We start from the raw sequence: 18,258 nt of genomic DNA, 5'->3' as shown, positions 1-18,258 counted from the left end.
CTGAAAATAAAGTATGGGTATATGCGGTGCCAAGACAACCAGCTCCCAGACCTGGTGTCTTCATGGCTGGTGAGAGCACCCCAAGCCCAGGGAGAGCACTCCAAGCCAGGTAGGAGCCCTGCCATCACTGCAGGAGGGTGCTGGGACAAGCGAGGCACGTTTCAGGCAGGACCCTGATCTGGCCTCGAGTGGGGTTTGGGACTTCCTGATTGCTCCCAAGAACACCCCAATGGCTGATCCATGAGTGGGTTCAGGGATGGAGCGTTGCTCTGGGGTGTGGGTTCACAGCATTTCCCGTAATGACTCCCAGCCAGCTGTGAGGCAGGACTTGGGGTACTCCCTCACTCTTTGGCATATGGCCCCAACTTGTAGCCCCCCAGAAAGAACCGCATGTTCCTCCCAGGCTTTGCTGTGGCAAGGCTGGCTGCATTTCAAGCTCAAAATGCCCCCCCAGGCAAAGCGAGAAGTGTGGAATGGGACTGTGCCTCTTTGTCAGATGGGGAAACTGAGGCACAGAGCAAGTGACAAGGAAAGCATCCCTTGTGCATGCAACTGGGAGTAGTGCTCATCAGTTGTGACACGGGGACAGGTGGCTGCTGACTGTTGGCTCTGTACTCCCTCCCCATCTCCTTCAGCAATAGCACTGCTTGCCCCTAGAGACTGGGGTCACTGGGGAACACATGAGGGAGGGTGATGCAAATGACAGCACCAGCTTGGTGTGACAGGGCTGCAACAGCTCCTGCCTCTTCCTACCCTGACAGGTAGCCTCAGGGAAAGTCCTTTTATCTGTTACATATGGGATTTTCTGAGCTTAAAAGACAACACAAAAGGAAGAAAAAAAAAAAAGAAAAAAAGAAAAAAAAGGCCCAGAAAAAAAAAAATGGAATCCACATGGTGAAAGCTGTGGGTCCCTCTGTGGCACCTGGGATGGCATGCAACCATCCCCTTGCTTGGCGGAGGTGCTGCCAACATCTCCAGCCTGCCCCAAGCCAGGGATCCCTGCTGGGTTGTGGCAGCGGGTGCATGGGTGGGACCCTGCAGGGTAGGCAGAGGTATACTGGGGCCTGGGGGCTCCTCCTGTGCCTGAGCCCTGTGGGGTTTGGGCGCCATGGAGGAAGCGCAAAGTTTTTCTCCAGCCACTCCAGCCCCAGCATCTCCTCGTTCCTCCATTTTTCTGCCAGCCAGGTGGCTGAGCAAGCTGAGCTGATGGCCCTTGCTGGCTTCTTCTGTCCCAGGCACAGCCTCCAAGGAGGTGACACCACCAAGAAGGTGACACTACCAAGGTGACAGCCAGCCCTGCTGAGCACCAGCAGCATGTCCCGGGCATCACCACTGCCACGGCTGCCATGGGGCCGGCCCAGTATGAAAGCAGTGGTCACTGCTGGGTTGCTTGTCACCATGCTCTGGAACCTGAAGTGCTTCATCAACTCATCTAACGTCTCTGGTAAAGCCCCCAAGCATACTAAGCCACTGGTGGTCCTAGTGTGGGAATGGCCTTCAAATCAGGTCCCAAACATCAGTGGGGACATTTGTTATGAGCTGTACAGCATTGAGGGATGCTGGCTCACCATGGAGCAGCAGCTCCTGCACCAGGCAGATGTGGTGGTGTTTCCTCACACCAGGCTCCAGCAGGGCAGGGACAAGCTGCCCCGGGAGAAGCCACCAGGGCAGAACTGGGTGTGGGTCTCCCTGGAGTCCCCCACAAACACTAAAGCATTAACAGGATGGAACCAGACATTCAACTGGGTGATGACCTACAGACGAGACTCAGACATCTTCATTCCCTATGGCAAGCTTGTGCCCAACCGGTCAGCCACCATGAACATCCCCATGAAGACCAACTTGGTATCTTGGGTTATTAGCAACTATCACAGGACTCAGAAAAGAGCTGAAGTCTACAAGAACCTGTCCAGGTACCTCCATGTGAACATATATGGGAAGGCAAGCAAAAATCCGCTTTGCAAAGACTGCCTTTTGCCAACGACATCCAAGTCCAAGTTTTACCTGGCCTTCGAGAACTCCATCCACCAGGACTACATCACTGAGAAGCTCTGGAGGAACTCCCTGATGGCTGGCACTGTGCCTGTGGTGCTGGGGCCTGCCCGGGCCAACTACGAGCAGTTCATCCCTGCGGATTCATTTATTCATGTTGATGACTTTAGTTCCCTGGCAGAGCTGGCCACCTTCCTGAAGACCATGAACTCCAGCCGTTACCAGCAGTTCTTCGTATGGCAGAAGAAGTACAGTGTGAAGCTCTATGCAGACTGGAGGGAGCGCATTTGTACCATCTGTGCCATGTATCCCAGCCTGCCCCAAGGCCGTGTCTATCCCAACCTGGAGAGCTGGTTCAACACCTAGTGCAGAGCTGACACGTGCTGAGGGCACTCAGCACTACCAGACATCAGGGATGCATTTGTGCAGAATATAGAAGTGGGAGGAGTGTGGGGCACCCTGCAACAGAACAGGATGCTGTGCAGGGAGGGATGTGAGACCTCTAATACTCGCCCTGTTGTTGCCTCACTGTTACCTTGAGCAACTCTGTATGACTTAGCTTCCTGCAAAATGTGACCCCATACTGACCTACCCCGCTATGGTGCTGGAATAACCACAGGGTGCTTTGGAAATAAATGACACAGCTTTTCAGAGGCTTGGCCCATCTGTCAGGGCCTGGGAAGGGCTGAGGGCAGGCAAGGACAACAGGAACCATCAGCTCCCCAACCTTCCTTTCCTCCTCATGCCCTTGTAATCATGCTGTACCACCCCCCACCCCCCCCCCCCCCCCCCCCCCCACTACCTGGACAGCAAATCCGTGGTGGCAGAGGCCCTTGGCAATGTTTCTGGATGGGTGACAGCAGCTTTGGGGGGGAGGGTGTTGAGAGGGAGGAGGGATGGGAGAGACATGGTCCCCCGAGACCTCAGGGCAAGAGGCTGCATCCTGCCAGGGACCCAGCATCCTGTAGCCAAGGACAAGCAGCTCACACATCGCACCAGCTCCCACAGCCTCCGTGCTGGCACAGCCCTGCAGAACCCATTTCCCCTGCCCCTGCTCTCTTGCCGCTGGTGTCCCTGTGCTGGCAGGACACCGGATGCTCTCAAGAGCAATCACAGCCTGCTCAGTGCAAGGCCGAGTCAGAGCAGGATGACTGTGGTTTTGCACTGCCGGCTGTATGTACTGCTGCGACAGGAAGCTGTTGAGATGGTGCTGTCCTGAACTTTGCAGCAAGCCAAGAGCAAACACCCCACACCAGTGTCCTTGGCAATGCCAGCCCCTGCATACCCCATGCCATGCACACACCACGTGCCCTGGGCACCCCCACACCAAGAGCATCCCACTCTGCGCTGTGTACACCCCCCCTCTGTGGTCACTGCATGGCAAGCAGCCTGCACTGTGGGCACCCTGCAGCACACATACACTGCCTGGGAAGCTCCCTGCACTGCAGGCACCCTAACTCAAGAGCATCCTGCACTGTGGGCCCCCTGCTAGCACACATACCCTGCATTGTGGGTACCTTGCACTGAAAGCACCCTGCCCTGTGGACACTGCACTTTTGAGGACCCTGCCCACTCTGCACCACCTATACCCTGTGCCACACACTCCTGACCATGCAAAGGGCATCCTGCTCTGTGCGCACCCTCTACCCTGGGCATGGGCAGCCCCTAGGCACGCCATGGGGAAGCACCCATCTGGGACTGGCAGCAGATGTTGGGGATAGGCAACAGAACCGGGCAGGAATGTGACTGCTCCATCCTTGCCTCACTTTCTGTGCAGACCCAAACTTCACCATGTCTCCTCAAGTCATTTACCTCCCCGGTAACAGTGACTCATTTTGTCACACATTTTGCCCAGTTTTCCTCACTGCAGCCCCCAAGACTACACAGCCTGAGCCCCACCACCCTGCCCAGCAGCACCCAGCAAGCTGCCGGCCACCCACTGGACCTGGTCGCATGGGTGATAACCCAGAGCAGAGGGGACAATCCTGCTTGCAGTGTGTGCTTTGTGAACATGCCCCAGCATCAGCCTGGTCCAGACCTGCCTCACGTGGCAGTTTGACAAGACATGCCACAATCTTCTGATTTCTGCAGTGTGGTTTCTCATTTTGTCTTCTGGATCAACTGAAAACTGAGCAGGAACATGTCACAACCCTGTCAGTGCTGCCCTCACCTCCATGGCAGCACGGTCCCAACAAGCCTCAGCTGGCTGCATCACTTCTCCATCATCACACATGGCCATGAGGGCTCTGGGGCTGCAGGATCTGGGGGTCCCAGAGCCTGCTCCCAAGGAGTTCCTACCCGGCTGTGCAAACTGCAAATCTCTGCAGCAGATAATCAGATGGTTGAAACTTGCAGAGTCAAACCTAAGCAATGTGACAGCCTTCCCAGGCAGAAATGGCACCTCTGTATGCAAACCTATGGTCTAGTGTATCACAGACTGCCAGCCCCCATCACCCCCAGCTCACTTCCCCCTCCCCCCACCAGTGTGCCAGGCAAGACCCAAGGGCATTTCTGGCCACAGAAGTTTGCAGCAGGCGCTGCGCCTGGCTGTGAGCCCCACGATTTGAATCCTGCTGTTAAATCAGGCTGTGGGCAAGGAGCCCTGGGCATCCAGGTACTAAGGAACAAGTGAGGACACAGGGGTGAGGGCAATGGGGTCCTGCATGTGTTTCCACCTCAGCCCTTTGTAGGATACCAACGTGCTCTGAGAGCAGCAGCCAGCCCCTGCACAGCCCATGAGAATGAGGGTGCAGACCAGCCCTGAAAAGCAAGAGCAAAACCATCATTAACTGGCAGCTGAGCTAAAAAGAGGGCTTTTCAGAGTTGGTTTCAATACAGATCTGGTCACTTCATTGCTTGTGCTCGGGGAGAACAACCCTTAGGGTGCAGACTTGGCTGCAGCAAACCAGGCTGCACAGCCAAGGGTGCTGAGCAGTGAGTTGTCGCACCCAGGAAGTGCCCTGCTTCTCCCATTTGGCAGTCCCATGCACCTCCTGCTGGCATCACCCTGCACAGCCTTGCTCCCAGCTGGCCCATGCCGTGGGGCTTCTTGGCCACCAGCACAGCTACCTGGCAGTGCTGAGGCTGTCCAGGATGCGCCTTGCCCAGGACTTGCATATTGCTCTTGCAAGCAGTGGTCAAGCAGCACACCCCAGCAAGCCCTTCCCTGTTCATGGACCCTGGAGGGACCCTTTACCTGAGACTCCCTTGGGCTTTTGCCTTTCCAAAAAGTAACTATGGAAAAAAATAGAAGCCCCACAAGGGTGGGAAGTGACCCCTGTGCACACTCCTGAACACATCTGCTTTTGCAGATGGGAAAGGAAATGGTCTGTGTGCCCCCACCGACCTCCAACCCAGTTCCTGGAGCTGGACACATTGCTCCAAAAGCTGCCAGGCCCCTTGGTTACAAGCCGGATTGGATCCAGAGCAGCTCACGAGCCAGCACCAACTGACCTTAATTACCTCCAGCAGCACGAAGCAGTGGCTCAGCTGCAATTTAAATTCTGCTGTTCAGCAGAACTACCGGCTGCAGTGTGGGCACCAGTTTGCTGTATCTCCAGCCACTGCAGGCAGCAACAAGCTGGGTCTTTTAGATTGTGGCAGCACCAACTCTCACAACCGAGTTCAGTGTAACCTCTCTGCCTGCTCAAGCCTTAGGCATAACAGGGAGCTCAGCCCCTCTTGGGTGCACCATCCAGCTGCTAGAACAGCACAGCACAGCCCCTCCCCACACTCCCCATGTGCAGCCAGACCCAGACTGACACAGCCGTGGTCTGCAGACAGTGACCACAGCAGGACCCAAGCAGGCACAGGACATAAAGGAGGCAAGGAAAGAGCTGACTAGCTCTCATGCCCCAAAGAACTGAGATTTATTTCACTGCCAGAGGGAATATGATTAAGGAAAAAAAAAATCATCATCAACTACAGCAGGCTCAAAGGCACGGGGTGCTAGCAGCATGGACAGGATGGCATCAGCCTCACTGTGGGCCCTGGGCTGGGATCCCTGCAGAATAGCCCCAGGGCAGCCCAGCTAGGGCTCTAGAGAGTGAAGAGGGCCCAGAGGCTCCGGGGTGATGCTGGGAGAAGAGCCCTGGGCCCTGCCCTGCTGACCTGCCAAAGGGGGCAGGCAGCAGGGTAACCCTCCTGTGTTGCCAGGACAAGCAGGGCTGGAGGCTGGGGCTGCTGAGGGCTCCCCCCACAGCATCATGCAATAGCCCTTGGCTCACCCCAGCCACCCGGAACAGTGGGCATTGCCCATGCGGGGACCTCCCCTTCCCCGTGTGCAATGCCCCAGCCCTGCTCTATATAACAGGGAGGAGGCATCTGGGAAACTAGTGATCACTACAAAGAATTTTGCTTTTTAAAAACTAGAAATACAGCCAAAACCATTAGAAAAAACAAACAAACAAACAAACAAAAAAAAAACAAACAAAAAAACAAACCAAACCAAACAAACAAACAAAAAAAAAACCAACTCCCCCCACCCCTAAAAAATTTTGAAATGCTTTTTTTCTGGTTCTCACAGGAGCAGCTTGGCAGGGGTCAGGCACAGGCAGCTCCACCCAGCCCCCAGGCACACATGGCTTTGGCAGGTAACAGTGAGGGAGCTCTCCCCCACACCCCTGAAAGGCAGGAGGGTGCTGACCCTATGCAGGGGAGCTGCTGGGACCAGCGAACTCACGTAACTGGGAAGGACTGGGAGCAACTGTAGAGAGCGGGCACCATCCCCACGCTTGTCTCCTGGCCCTTCCTCAGCCCTTCAGGCCCCAAAAGCTGTAAAATAGCACAGCCACTGCCCAGACAAGCCCTGGGAGCAGGGCCAGAGCCATGCCCGTGCCTTGTCGGGGCAAGGGGAGGATGCTGCCCCTGGACAGATGGGCTGCAGTTGGGGCGCACTTCTGCCTGCCCTGGTTCAGTGGCTGCTGTTGTTCATGGAGAGCCCAGGCTGCAGAGCTTGAGGGAACATCTCAGCCTTGTGGAAGGGCGGCATGTAGACAGGAGGGGATGGTGCTAAGCTATAACCCTGGGACGTCACTGGGATGGGTAGGCCAGGGGGCACCAGGGACTGGTTCATGTCGTACATCACCCCCTCCGTCTCATTGCCAAAGGGCAGCAGCAGCCGCTTGCCTTTCTGACGCCGGTTGCAGAACCAGACCCGGACAACCTGTGAGGGAGGAGAGATAAGGCAAGGATGAGTGGTGCTCTGCAAGCCCAGGGACAGTGTGGCAACAAGACCCTTCTGCTGGTGGCACCTCCATGGCCCTGAAGCACCTGACCTCCTGCACGGCTCCTCCTGGGGCTCAGCATGGAGGGTCAGATGGTGGCAACCAGCTCCAGCCACCCTCCCACACCTTCTTCCAGTATCAAAACTGGCCTGATGTGGATGCTCAGGAACTGCAGATGTTTGGAACCCCTGCCCCCCACCCTCCAAACCTACATCTTTGTCCAGGTTCAGGTCTTCAGCGATCTGGGATATCTCCTGGGGACTGGGCTTCACACATTTGCGGAAGAAGCTCTCCAGCGTTCCCTTCACATTGGTCTCGATGCTGGTCCTGCGTTTTCTCTTCCGGGCTTGGGCCAGCACTTGCTCTGCATTGCACATCTGGAAGTGAGAGAGACCACACACTTGGTCACAGGTCCTGGCAATGTCCCCCCAGCCTCCAGACACACACACACACAGCTGGCTGCAGAGGTCTGGGAGGGATGGCAGACTTTGTCCCTATGACCGTCTGCCAGCACAGACTCTTTCTGATCACCAGTGCAGAGAGATGCAGTAAAAGCTCAGAGTTCACTGCTGAGCTTCACCCCACTGCAACTGGGGTCATTCCCAGCATCCTACCGCTGATTCCCCACCTGCATGGGCAGAGTAGATGGACACATCTTTCTGCGTTACATCCCATCCCTCCAGCCTGCCCTCAGGGAGCAGCGAGATGCATCTCCAGCTCATCCCAGACTCCATCAGTAGCCAGCTGCTCTGAGACGAGCTGCCCCTGCTGTCACATGGTGCATATGGGGGAATTTGGGCTCCCACCTGACTGGCTGAAGGGTGCTACTTAGCATATCAGCAGTGGGCTGAGTACTCCCCTCCCTCTCGGGACCAAACCCATGGCTGTGAGAAAGGCAGTAAGCCACTGCCATGGCAAGGGAAGCCTGCTCCTCCCCTCCTCTCCCAAAAAGCATGTGTGCAGGGCAGAAGAGGCTGCAGCTCATCTGTCAGCACATAAACCAGACACCCTGCCCTGCCCAGCCCCGTACCTCCTGCATGTTGTCCGTGTTCTCTGCTTCATTGAGCCAACGCTGTAGCAGCGGCTTCAGCTTGCACATGTTCTTGAAGCTGAGCTGGAGCGCTTCGAAGCGGCAGATGGTAGTCTGGCTGAACATCTTCCCTGCACGGGGAGGCAGGCGCTGTTATGCACAGCTCCCTGAGGGCAGCTGCCACCCCCAGCAGCCCCCCAGGCCTCCTCAGGGACCAGGCACCAGAAAGGGCATTTTCCCTGCTGGTTCAGCACTCAGAAACTCTTCAGAAACAGCTATTGTAAACCAGTTCATTGGTGTTAACAGCAGCTTTAGCAAATACAGGCTGGTGCTGGCCACTGCTTTTGCAGGTCGTTATGTAGCAAAAGTCTCTTTTGCCCAGGTGACCTATCCCCATGTTGCCCTTTCACCCCCCCCCCCAGGTATGGGGAGAGATGTGGAGAAAAGCTTACCATAGAGAGTGCCCAGAGCCAGCCCCACGTCAGCCTGTGTGAAACCCAGCATTATGCGCTTGTGTTTAAGGTCCTTGGCGAACTGCTCCAGCTCTTCAGAGGTTGGTGCATCCTGGCAGGGAAAAGCAAACTCAGAGGGAAAACTTGCACCCACCTGGGCTAGGACTGCAAAGAGCAGAGTCCCATCACTGGGGGGGGGGGGCAGTACAGGCATGGGATAGGGACGAGGGGTGGAGATCCCTTGGTAGCACTGATGCACACCTGCCGTTGCCACCTAGGGTTGATGGGGTAGCGGCAGAAAAGATTTTCCCCAACCCCCAAACAATGGACTCCACTGGGCTCTGGACCCCTAGTGCCCCCCCCCCGCACGCCTTGCTCCACACAGGAGCACATGGAGAAACCTCTGGCCCTTTTCTGGGACAGAATGCATGACGTGGAGCACCAGAGCCCCGAGGTGTGGGTAGCTCTGCCCTGAGGTGCGGGCAGCACGTCTCTTCTGCCTGGGCTCACACCCACAGCCTGACCAAGGGCACCACAGACCCACAGGCACAGCTTTGGTGATGTCCCCAGCATCATTCCTCTACCATGCACCCCACAGCATGTCCCCTAGGATGCAGGGCAGGCACTAGCCCCTCTCCTGGCTGAGCCCAATGAAGAAGAAATGACTCAGATAAAGTGAATTTTGAAAGAACATATGATTTGACTGGGTTTCAAGCACAATTTGCAACAGCCAGACTTCACTTTTGGAAAGCTGCTTACCTATGTGCTTCACTTCCTCCCTGCAGTACAGTCTTGAACAGCTGTAGTGGGCATTTTGCAATCTTTTCACCAATTTTCACATTTGCCGCATTTTTCATATTTTACATGCATACCTCCTGCTGGCCAGTCTCAGCTTTTAATTGCTCAAGTACATTGGCAACAAGAAGCCCAAAGCATCCCTACCATGGGGCACTCTGACCCTCTTAGGAGAGAACTGTTCCTTCTGCCTCAACACAGCACAGCAGGACGTGAACTGCAGGGCGGGCAGGAGAGCTGCGCCCGGCTGTGTAACACACACACCAGTACCCCACGGGCTGGGCTCCAACCTTATTTTGCCACTTACACAGCAGCAACTCTGTGCAAAAACAAGAAACCCACACCAGAAAAATAAAAGCTCAGAAAAGCTTTGAAACAAACCACTTCATCGTTGCTGCTAACCCCAGAGAGTGTTTGCTGGGAAGTATGCTTTTACATCATGACACGAAAAAAAAAGAAATCCCCAAATACAACTGCCAGTCACACTGCTAAATGAAGGTGTCTCCCCTCACCGGGGGCAGCCAGCAGGGCTGCTCTCGTCCCAGTGATGCCCGTGGGTGTTGTGAGTGGGCGCAGCCCCGCGGGGCGCGGTGTGGGGCAACCGCGTGCTCCCTCCCCGGCCGCGATGGTTGGAGGTGGCCGCGGCGACCGGGAGCTGAGCGGGGCAGAGCCCCGGGCCCGACCGCGTTGCGCTGCCCCGGGCTCCCGACCAAGCGGAGCCCCCTCTTCTTCAGCAGGGGCTTGAGGGGCGCTGGGCGTGGCAGAGCGCCGCCCGCGGGGCCGCGAAAGCGTCTTGGTTGCTCTAAAGCACCTCTCCAAAGGCCGAGCCCTTCTTCCCTCGCCCGCCCGTAGGGGTGAGACAGCCCTGCAGCCCTGCGTGGCTGCCCCCGGTCTCTGAACTGGGGGAAGAAGGCACGGGGCTGGCTCCGCGGGCAGAGAAATGCCCCCCGGCCCGGCTGGGTGCCACCCTGGAAGTCCCCTTCTTCATCAGCGCCTCCCTGACTCCACAGGGGTCACGGCCGCGCTGAGGGGAGAGTTTGCCAGGCACAGGGCAGGTTAAGGGGTTCCCACCCCGGAGCCCCGACCTGAGAACAGGTTTGCTGCCGTCCCATCCCCTGATCTCGGGCCGATCTCCGCAGCTGCTCCACACGGCTACCCAGAACCTCTCTCTGCAGATGTTTCCTCGAAACGTTAAAACACCTCAAATGTGTACTTACTCCGCAAAGCTGCACTTGCGCAGGCCCCGAGGACAGAGGGAGCTGCGATGCCGGAACGAGAAGGTGCTGCCGGCAGTCGGAGCCCGGGGACCCGACGGCTGCAAGCGCTCCCAACATCCCCGCCGGCCGGGGCCGGCCGGAGCCGCTCATTCCCAGCGGGACATGGGGACGGCGGGGCCCGGTCCTGCTCGGGGTCCCGAGGACGACTCACCCACGTCCCGTTCCGATAACGCACTCCAAACCCGCCCCCGCCGACGGCCGTCCCGTCGACAGCTGCGAAGTCGGGATAGCGAGTCGCCCGTCCCGAGGCCGGGGACCGTCTACGAAGACTCGGAGCGCGCCGAGCACGCGGCGGGGCCGGGGCGGCGGGCGGGACAGCCGTCGGGGGGCAGCGGAGGGGCCCGGCCGGGCGGCGGGTCCGGGACGCGCAGGGGAAGGGAGCGGGGTCTCACCTCGTCGCCGCTGTCGCTGGAGTGTCCGCCCTCGCTGGCGGCGCCGCTGGAGCTGCCGCTGCTGCCCAGGCTGGCGAGGCCGCCGGAGCCCGGCTGCAGGGCGGCTGGGCAGAGCCCGTGGCCGGGACCGGCGGGGAAAGGGGCGGCGGCGGCAGCGCTGGGGAAGGGCGCGGCGGCGGCGGCGGCGGCGGCGGCGGCGGGGGGCGCGGGTCCGGCCCACGGCGGGGCGGCCCAGGCGGGGCCGCAGCAGGGCGCGGCGGGCGGCGCGGCGCGGGCCTCGGGGGAGCCCTGGCGGCAGGGCCGGCCCGGGCGCGCCTCCGTCTTAGCGGGCGGCCCCGCGGCCGGGGGCAACCAGGCGCGGGCCGCCGCGGCGTCGCGGCCGCCGTCGGGCTCGGCGGCGAAAGGGAAGAAGAGCTGCTGCGGGGCCGCGCCGTCGTAGCCGCCGCGCGGGAAAGGCGGGCCGCCGTCGGGCAGGAGGCCGAAGGGGGCGGCCGGCAGCCCCCCGTCCGGGCTGAACATGGTGGCCGCGGCCTAGGGCTCCATGCGGCGCCGACGGGGCTTCGGCTCGGCCCGGCCGCCGCGCTCAGGCCGGGCGCGGGCCGTCGGCCGGTGCCTCCATGCTGCGGCGCCGACGGGGCCACTGAAGGCGGCGGGGCCGAGCCGGGCCGGGCCGGACCGTATGGAAATGGGCCCCCGCCCCATTGGCCCCCGCGGCGCGGCCCCACCGCCGGTGGGTCGGGCGTGAACTTGATCCCTTTGAGCCTTGAGGAGGGGGCAGCGGCCCGGTCGAGCAGGCCCCCACGTGCTCGCTGCCGCTGCTCGCGGCCATCGGGGCGCCCGTGAAGGGGGACAGCGACGACCCCAGCCCCGCGGGCAGGGCCGTACCCTCAGCAGCTCCTCGCCGGGGGCTCGTCGAGTGCAAGGGTGGCTCCGGAGGGGGCTGCTTTGGGGACGGGGACAGCCGCAATGGTGGGAGCAGAGGCCGGGGCAAGACTGAGGCTTTGGGGACGGGCAGCCACTGGGACACTGGTGCCTTCGTGCACCGTTCGTCCATCCCCTCCACCTCTGCAAGGATGTGGGAAACAAGATCCAAGTGGCAGCGCTTCCTGGGCAAGGCTGGGCATTCCCAGCTCCCTGACACCATGGCATGACTCTGCTCTCCCTTGCTGTGCAGTGGAAGGCTGTGCCACGGAGGCAGGCTAGAGGCCCCAGAGCTCTGGGTGTGCCTCTTGGGCTAATTGCAGCCTTCGCTATCGGGCTGATCTACTCCACAATGGACGTGCTTGATATTTTCTCTATCTCAAGGGCTTTCCTTTCCTCGCAATGGAGTTATTGGGTCCCAGGTCGAGACATTTTCACCTTTATTCCCTCCTCCCTGGCAGAAGCTTCCCAGGATGCTCCTCACAGCCTGCTCCTGATGGTCAGGCTCAAGCTGGGATGCACCTGCCCCATGGCAGCTCCTGGGGCCAGGCAGGGCCAGGCAGGCCTGGTACCTGCTGACCTGCTGACAGAGCTAGGGCAAGGGCAGCCTGATCCAGCACCTTTCCCTGTTTATTAACCCAGATTACTGGGAGCTGTTGTTTAGCCTCTGCAGTCTCACACTTGAGCTATGCCAAGGAGATAGGCTTGAGGAGCACCCTCCCTATCACTGCGTGCTGTGGCAGTGCTTCTGGCAGGCTGGAGATGAAGGCGGCTTGCTGCTGGTTTTTGCTGCTGTTTTCTGTGCATGGTGACTGAGCAGGGGTAGCTGCCCAGGGCTAGCACCCACAGCACCAGTGGCAGCCCATAGCCCAGCACAGGGCCCTGCCACAAGGGGGAAGTGGAACTGGAAACACCCCCTTCTAATGGTTTTCATATAAGTGAAAAAATGAAAAAGTGAGGTGGATTTTGGGCCCTTCCTGAGTCCTGCTGGTTTCACTGGGCGTTTACCAACCTGCCCCGATCCTGCAGTTCTAGAAGAGGACAGCAGACAAGGAAAATGACCAGGAAAAACATGAAGGATGCAGAAAGCTAGTTGGGGACATGGGCAATCCTGAGTGAGTACCGTGTCTGCAGGACCTGCCTGGGGTGAGAAACAACAGGTGAGAATCCTTCCCACCAGTGCCCTTCTGTCTCACCGCTGCCCCAGTCACGGCTGCAGGTGCGTGTTTCAGCCGGGCCGGGGCCGTCAGCCCGGCGGGTCCCACAGGCAGGGCTGCGGAAGTCTCGCTGCGGGACACAATCGCAGCCATCAGCCCTGGCTCCTCCGGGCTCCAGCTGCGGCCCCAGGGTTTCAGAAGATGCCTCGGCTGGGCAGTAACTCCTCTTCCCTTTGATTTATTGTTCCTGGGCCGGGCCCCCTCCTCCTGCCAACCTGATCTTTCTCTCCATCCCCCCAGGAAGCAGCCCAAGCCTGCTGCCCGCCAAGGCCTCAAACACATTCCTGCTCCCTTTCATATACAGGCGGAGGGGAAGGGAGACGTTGACTTTGAACTGGCCCTTTGTAGGAGCAGGGCCCATTGTGGCGGTGATGGTTTTAGCTGGGGGATGTGGAGCGAGTCAGTGGGGTTTCTCAGTGTCCCCTGTACATTTCAATAGGGTGATCTCTGGGGCTTCGTAAGGTGGGGGTCAGTGTGTGCCAGTGGCTCGAGCTCAGCATCTCTTTGCCCTTTCAGGGCAGATCCTCCTGCTCTGTCCCCAGGCTTGGGCTGCAGCCCATCCTGGCAGGCCAAGCTCTGTGATCAGCCAGAGATCACTGGGATCCCACTAGAAAAAGCTTACTGGAAAGAACTGTGCATGTCCTCCCCAGCTCAGTAAGATAGTAGCAAGCTGGGGCAACAGAAATGCAGAAACATTTGTCTCTTTCCTTTGCTGGGTGTGCTGGTTTGGCACCGGTTTGCACTGGTTTGGAGACAGAAGATATTAAGAGAGTATGTGATCAAAGATGATGTTTTATTCACTGTCAATCCACAACACAGCTGTCAGTTCTGTGCTGGATGCTGCAGTTTCATGCTTAGTGCAACCAAGGCAGAGTCATATGGTAGGCTGCAGCCCTGTACTGGTGGGGATGCAGCACAGCTAGACCCAAACATCACCATTTACACACCAGAATCATCGTGTGTGTGTGTGTGTGTGTGTGTGTGTGTCTGTGTGTGTGTGTGTGTCTGTGTGTGTCTGTGTCTGTGTGTGTCCGTGTGTGTGTGTGTGAAGCACAGCTCCTCCATGCCACTGCAGTTTGCTTGGCTGCACCAGAAGAGGTGCCAGGGCCAGGCATGCAGGGCCAGGCAGGAGAGGGCTCTCAGTCTGTGCCCTGGCCTGTGCCTTTGCGAAGGGAATTGTGACTGAGAAGCATTTGTCCCACAGTGGTAGCAACCTAGGAGGCACAGCTGGGGAGAGGCTGCAGCCTCACATGCGGGTGGTGGGTTCTCAGGCTGCTAGGGTAAGTGTTAGTGGGCTGGGACCTTTCTGAGCTGAGCTGTGCAGCAGCTCTGCCCTTGTGTGCCCACCCTGCTGCCTCTGCTCAGCAGGAGCCCCTGCTTCCTGGGCTCTGTAAGCTGCTTCAGTCTCGCTGACTCCAGGAGGACAGGCAGGAGGCTTGGTGCTTACCAACCCAGCTGAAATGGAAGTCCTGGAGGATGGTTTGGTCCAGAGCTGTGCCTTCATCAAAGAGAACCCTGCAGTACAGAGCCTGGGGTATAATTTGGGTATCATCCACATCACTGCAGTACCCAAACCTGCCAGTCCTTCCTCCCTGCCTTTTTACAGGTGGGGAAATAGAAGCACAGGCAGACGGACTGAGCACAGACCCTGTACCTGGCCCTGGTCTTTCCTGGGATGTCTGCATCATGGAAGTGATGTCCCAGGACAAATGAATCCTCTGTGCCCAGTCATGCAGCAGAGGCATGACTTCCTGGGGGACATGGGGCACCTGCTACTATGGGGCCCTGAGTAAGGGGGTCTTCCCATTGTAATGGGCTACAGGAGGAGCAGCAGGCTCCTACTCAAAGCTAAGACTTCCCCCCAAACTGGGTATGTTCTGAGAGGCAGTTGGCTCTGAGAGCAAAGGAAAGATGAATCTGGGGACCTTGGAGGGGGTGATCATGCAAGGGCTGTGTTTTCCTAGGGGTGAGCCCTGGTGGGGCTTGGTGAGCAGGGCAGTGCAAATAATGGCCCTGTGTGCAACTGGAGACCCTGGTGTCCCCCATACAGTGTGCATAGGTCAAACACGCCAGGCTGAGACTTGGCTGGGGACCCAGCAAGTTTGGGGAGCCTGGCATGGTGGCAGGATGTGGGTAATGCTGGCCAGGTCCCCAGCCATGGGGTGGCCAGGACAGCCATGAGCAGGCACGAGCAAAGCACCCTGACAGTACTGGTGGTTCATTGATGAGTCAGGGAGTGACCCGCCCAGGGCTGCACAATAGCACCCGACCCTGCAGCACCGAAACCCGGAGGAGACAAGATTCTATCAGTGTGAGGGGGCTGGCGTGATCAAAGGGCTGGGAGCTCCTATGGCTACACAATGGCTGGTGGGAGGGAGCACCGATAGCCCTTATCTGCCAGCCCCACTGAGGTGCGAAGGGCCCGGCCCTGGGGGGTGAGAGATTATCAGGATGGGAGGGTTTGCCCTGGGTGATTTAGGGCTGGGTGCAGGCAGACACAGCTGGGGGCTTCCACTCAACACCTCTCCAGGGAAATCTGTCCCAGTGGAGTGGATGTTCTGGCAAACACATACATCTGAGAAGCAAGAAAGTAAAATGGTTCTTGCTGGGTCTAGGAAAATCCCTGGGCATGGTCCAGAGAGTTGGCTCCCTGAAAGTTCTGCTGTTAGAGCAAGAGGGCAGGCAGTTACTCTTGCTCTCTCGGGGAAGGTTTTGGGATGGGGGAATGGCAGCTGCCCTCCCTGCCCCTGGCATCCCCTCCTCCCCAGAGGAGACCCCCCCACACACAAAGGTCCCAGCACAGGACCCACATCCAAGCACCTGCAACAGAGCAAAGTTGCAGCAGGGCACAGCCCGCCTAGCCCCACAGCACACACTCACATGGGTCTCAAACATGGTTGTTTAATAAAATTTCCTTTTAAAATAACTACAATCCATACAACAACAATGGTCTTGGGGAGAGGGGCAGCAACCCGCATGTAACAGCACGGCGAAGAGAAAGGATCTGTGCAGTGATGACTGCTGCCATTGAGCCCTGTGGGGAGACAACCCTGCACCTCCACCATGCTAACACAGGGCCACACCACTGTCTCCGCCATGCCATACCTGCTGGGGGGTGGCTGCGCTGGCAACAGCTCCTGCACTTGCAACAGGCTTCCCTTGTGCAGCAGGTCATCGGTGGCTATGATGGTCCACACCAGGGGCTAGACATGAAAACATCTGCAAACTCATCCCAAGCCCTGTGCTAGAGGGCTTGTGGCCAGTGCAGCAGGGACGCTCTGGGACTTGGAGCATCAGGCTCTGAGCAAGGATGTGCTTGCAGCAACTGGCAAGAGCACAACTCATCCCTCTCCTGCATGCTCCACCCAGACATACAGACATGGGCAGAGGGTTCAGGTGGGGCCCTGGACCCTAAGATGGACTGGAGGAGACTGTCCTCTGCCATGATGGGATGTCTGGAGAGAGCAATGGGCCAGGGGGTGTGGGGATGCTGCTAAGGACATGGGCTCCACTGGGCAAGGGTGTGGGTTTGGACAAGGGCAGGGGCCAGGGGAAATGCTGGCATGTGGAGGGAGCATTTTGGCTGCTCTTGCTCTGCACTGGGCAAAGCTATGCTTGCCCGACTGTTCTCACTCCAAAGGCTCTGTGTGGCTTGGGGAAGCAGTGCAGGAAAGACACTGTGACTTGCTTACTGCTCCTGGCCGTCTGTGTTCCTGCCCTTCTCTCTCCTTCCTCCTCCACAGCTACACAGGTTTAAAACCAAAATACTTAACCCCTTCTGATTGTTCACTGCATTGATGCCTGGGGTGAGATTCCAGCAAGGAGCAAGGGCCTCTAGGGAATCCTCCATCTCCAGTGGGCACAGCCCGGGCATGGGGTCCCTCAGGCCCTGTCACCTTGCTGGGAGGGGGGTTAGGGTGTGCAGTGGCACCAGGACTGCCAGGGCCTGCATCCCAGGGCCTCTAAGGACCAGCCCCAAAGAGGGGACAGTGCTGGCCCAGGGACCCAGGCAGACCCCCTCCTCCTGGCCAGGCACCACAGTGTGGCCTCTGTGGCGGCTGAAGGAGCACTGTGGGGAGCAATGCCTACAACCTGCCTGAGATCCCTCCTGCTCCTGCCTTTTGCTAACATGGCTGGGGAGGAGAGGACTGAGCAGGTCTTGGTGCCAGTCAGCGCTGAAGCTGCCAGAGATGCCATCAACTCCTAGGAAAGTTTCAGTCCCTCCTGGAGGGGCTTTCAGCAGTTTGGCCCCAGCTGCATCTGACTGGCAGCACCCACTCCTCTGGGCTGTCCAGGCATCTTCAACACTGTCAGCCCTGAGCCTGCTCCCCAAATCCCACTCTGATCGTCCCCAGCTGCATTGGGAAACAGCCCTTAGCCCTCCTCAAAGCACAACACAGAGGAAGTGCCATGGCCCCGACGTCACTGGCACTGATTGCCCTTGGGCGCCCTGCAGGGCTGGTGCGTTCCCCGGAGCTGGAGCAGCGAACAGATGGCAGGGACGCGATCACATCGGCAAAGAGGACAAGGACGCTGGAAACGGGGGCGACCCCCCCCTCCCATAGCTGTTAGTGGGTGTTTATTGGGCAGGCGTCGAACAGTCTGGCAGAGGGACCTGTGCCCCTCGGCCCAGCATGGGCGCCCTGTGGCGCCTGGGCCATGCCGTTCCGCACACAGTCCATAGCGAGCTTGGGTGTGGGGAGGGGGGGATGTTACTGGTGCAACTTGGGGTTTGGGGGGTGTAGGGACGAGTCGTCAAACAGCGGGTTCCTCACTTCCATTTCTCCAGTCTGCAGAGTGGGATGGAGGGGAAAAGCAGAAGGTCAGGGCCGTGCTGTGGGGCTGAGCCTCCCCATCCCATGGGGCCGGGCTTGGACCCCAGCCCCAGGGCACAGCACAGCAGCACCCGAGGGTGGGAGGCCTTGGCCCCCCAGCTGGAATCCTCTGGCCAACCCTG

The 18,258-nt window shown here is 58.8% G+C and overlaps 3 protein-coding genes across 3 annotated transcripts in view; 1 reads left to right on the top strand and 2 right to left on the bottom strand.

The window, feature by feature from the left end:
- Nucleotides 1-1,314: 1,314 nt before the first annotated feature.
- On the top strand, nucleotides 1,315-2,358 carry FUT7 (fucosyltransferase 7). Its single transcript, XM_032200406.1, has one exon. The coding sequence runs from the start codon at nucleotides 1,315-1,317 to the stop codon at nucleotides 2,356-2,358; it is 1,044 nt and encodes a 347-aa protein (XP_032056297.1).
- A 4,116-nt stretch (nucleotides 2,359-6,474) lies between these two features.
- Nucleotides 6,475-11,682, bottom strand: LOC116496924 (POU domain, class 5, transcription factor 3). The gene is made up of 5 exons (XM_032200349.1): nucleotides 11,164-11,682; nucleotides 8,700-8,811; nucleotides 8,248-8,378; nucleotides 7,430-7,594; nucleotides 6,475-7,156 (listed from the first exon to the last, which is right to left on the bottom strand). The coding sequence occupies exons 1-5, from the start codon at nucleotides 11,680-11,682 to the stop codon at nucleotides 6,905-6,907; spliced, it is 1,179 nt and encodes a 392-aa protein (XP_032056240.1). The 3' UTR covers nucleotides 6,475-6,904.
- A 4,502-nt stretch (nucleotides 11,683-16,184) lies between these two features.
- NPDC1 (neural proliferation, differentiation and control 1) overlaps nucleotides 16,185-18,258 on the bottom strand; it is a 30,302-nt gene continuing 28,228 nt past the window's right edge. The window contains exon 9 of the mRNA XM_032200386.1: nucleotides 16,185-18,091. Coding sequence (XP_032056277.1) covers nucleotides 18,014-18,091 — 78 coding nt within the window. The 3' untranslated portion in view covers nucleotides 16,185-18,013. The remainder of the gene's footprint in view (nucleotides 18,092-18,258) is intronic.

Source organism: Aythya fuligula, chromosome 19, assembly GCF_009819795.1.
Source record: "Aythya fuligula isolate bAytFul2 chromosome 19, bAytFul2.pri, whole genome shotgun sequence".
Classification (NCBI taxonomy): domain Eukaryota; kingdom Metazoa; phylum Chordata; class Aves; order Anseriformes; family Anatidae; genus Aythya; species Aythya fuligula.
Note: the sequence above shows the minus strand (reverse complement) of the source record. Positions and strands in the feature narration are given on the sequence as shown.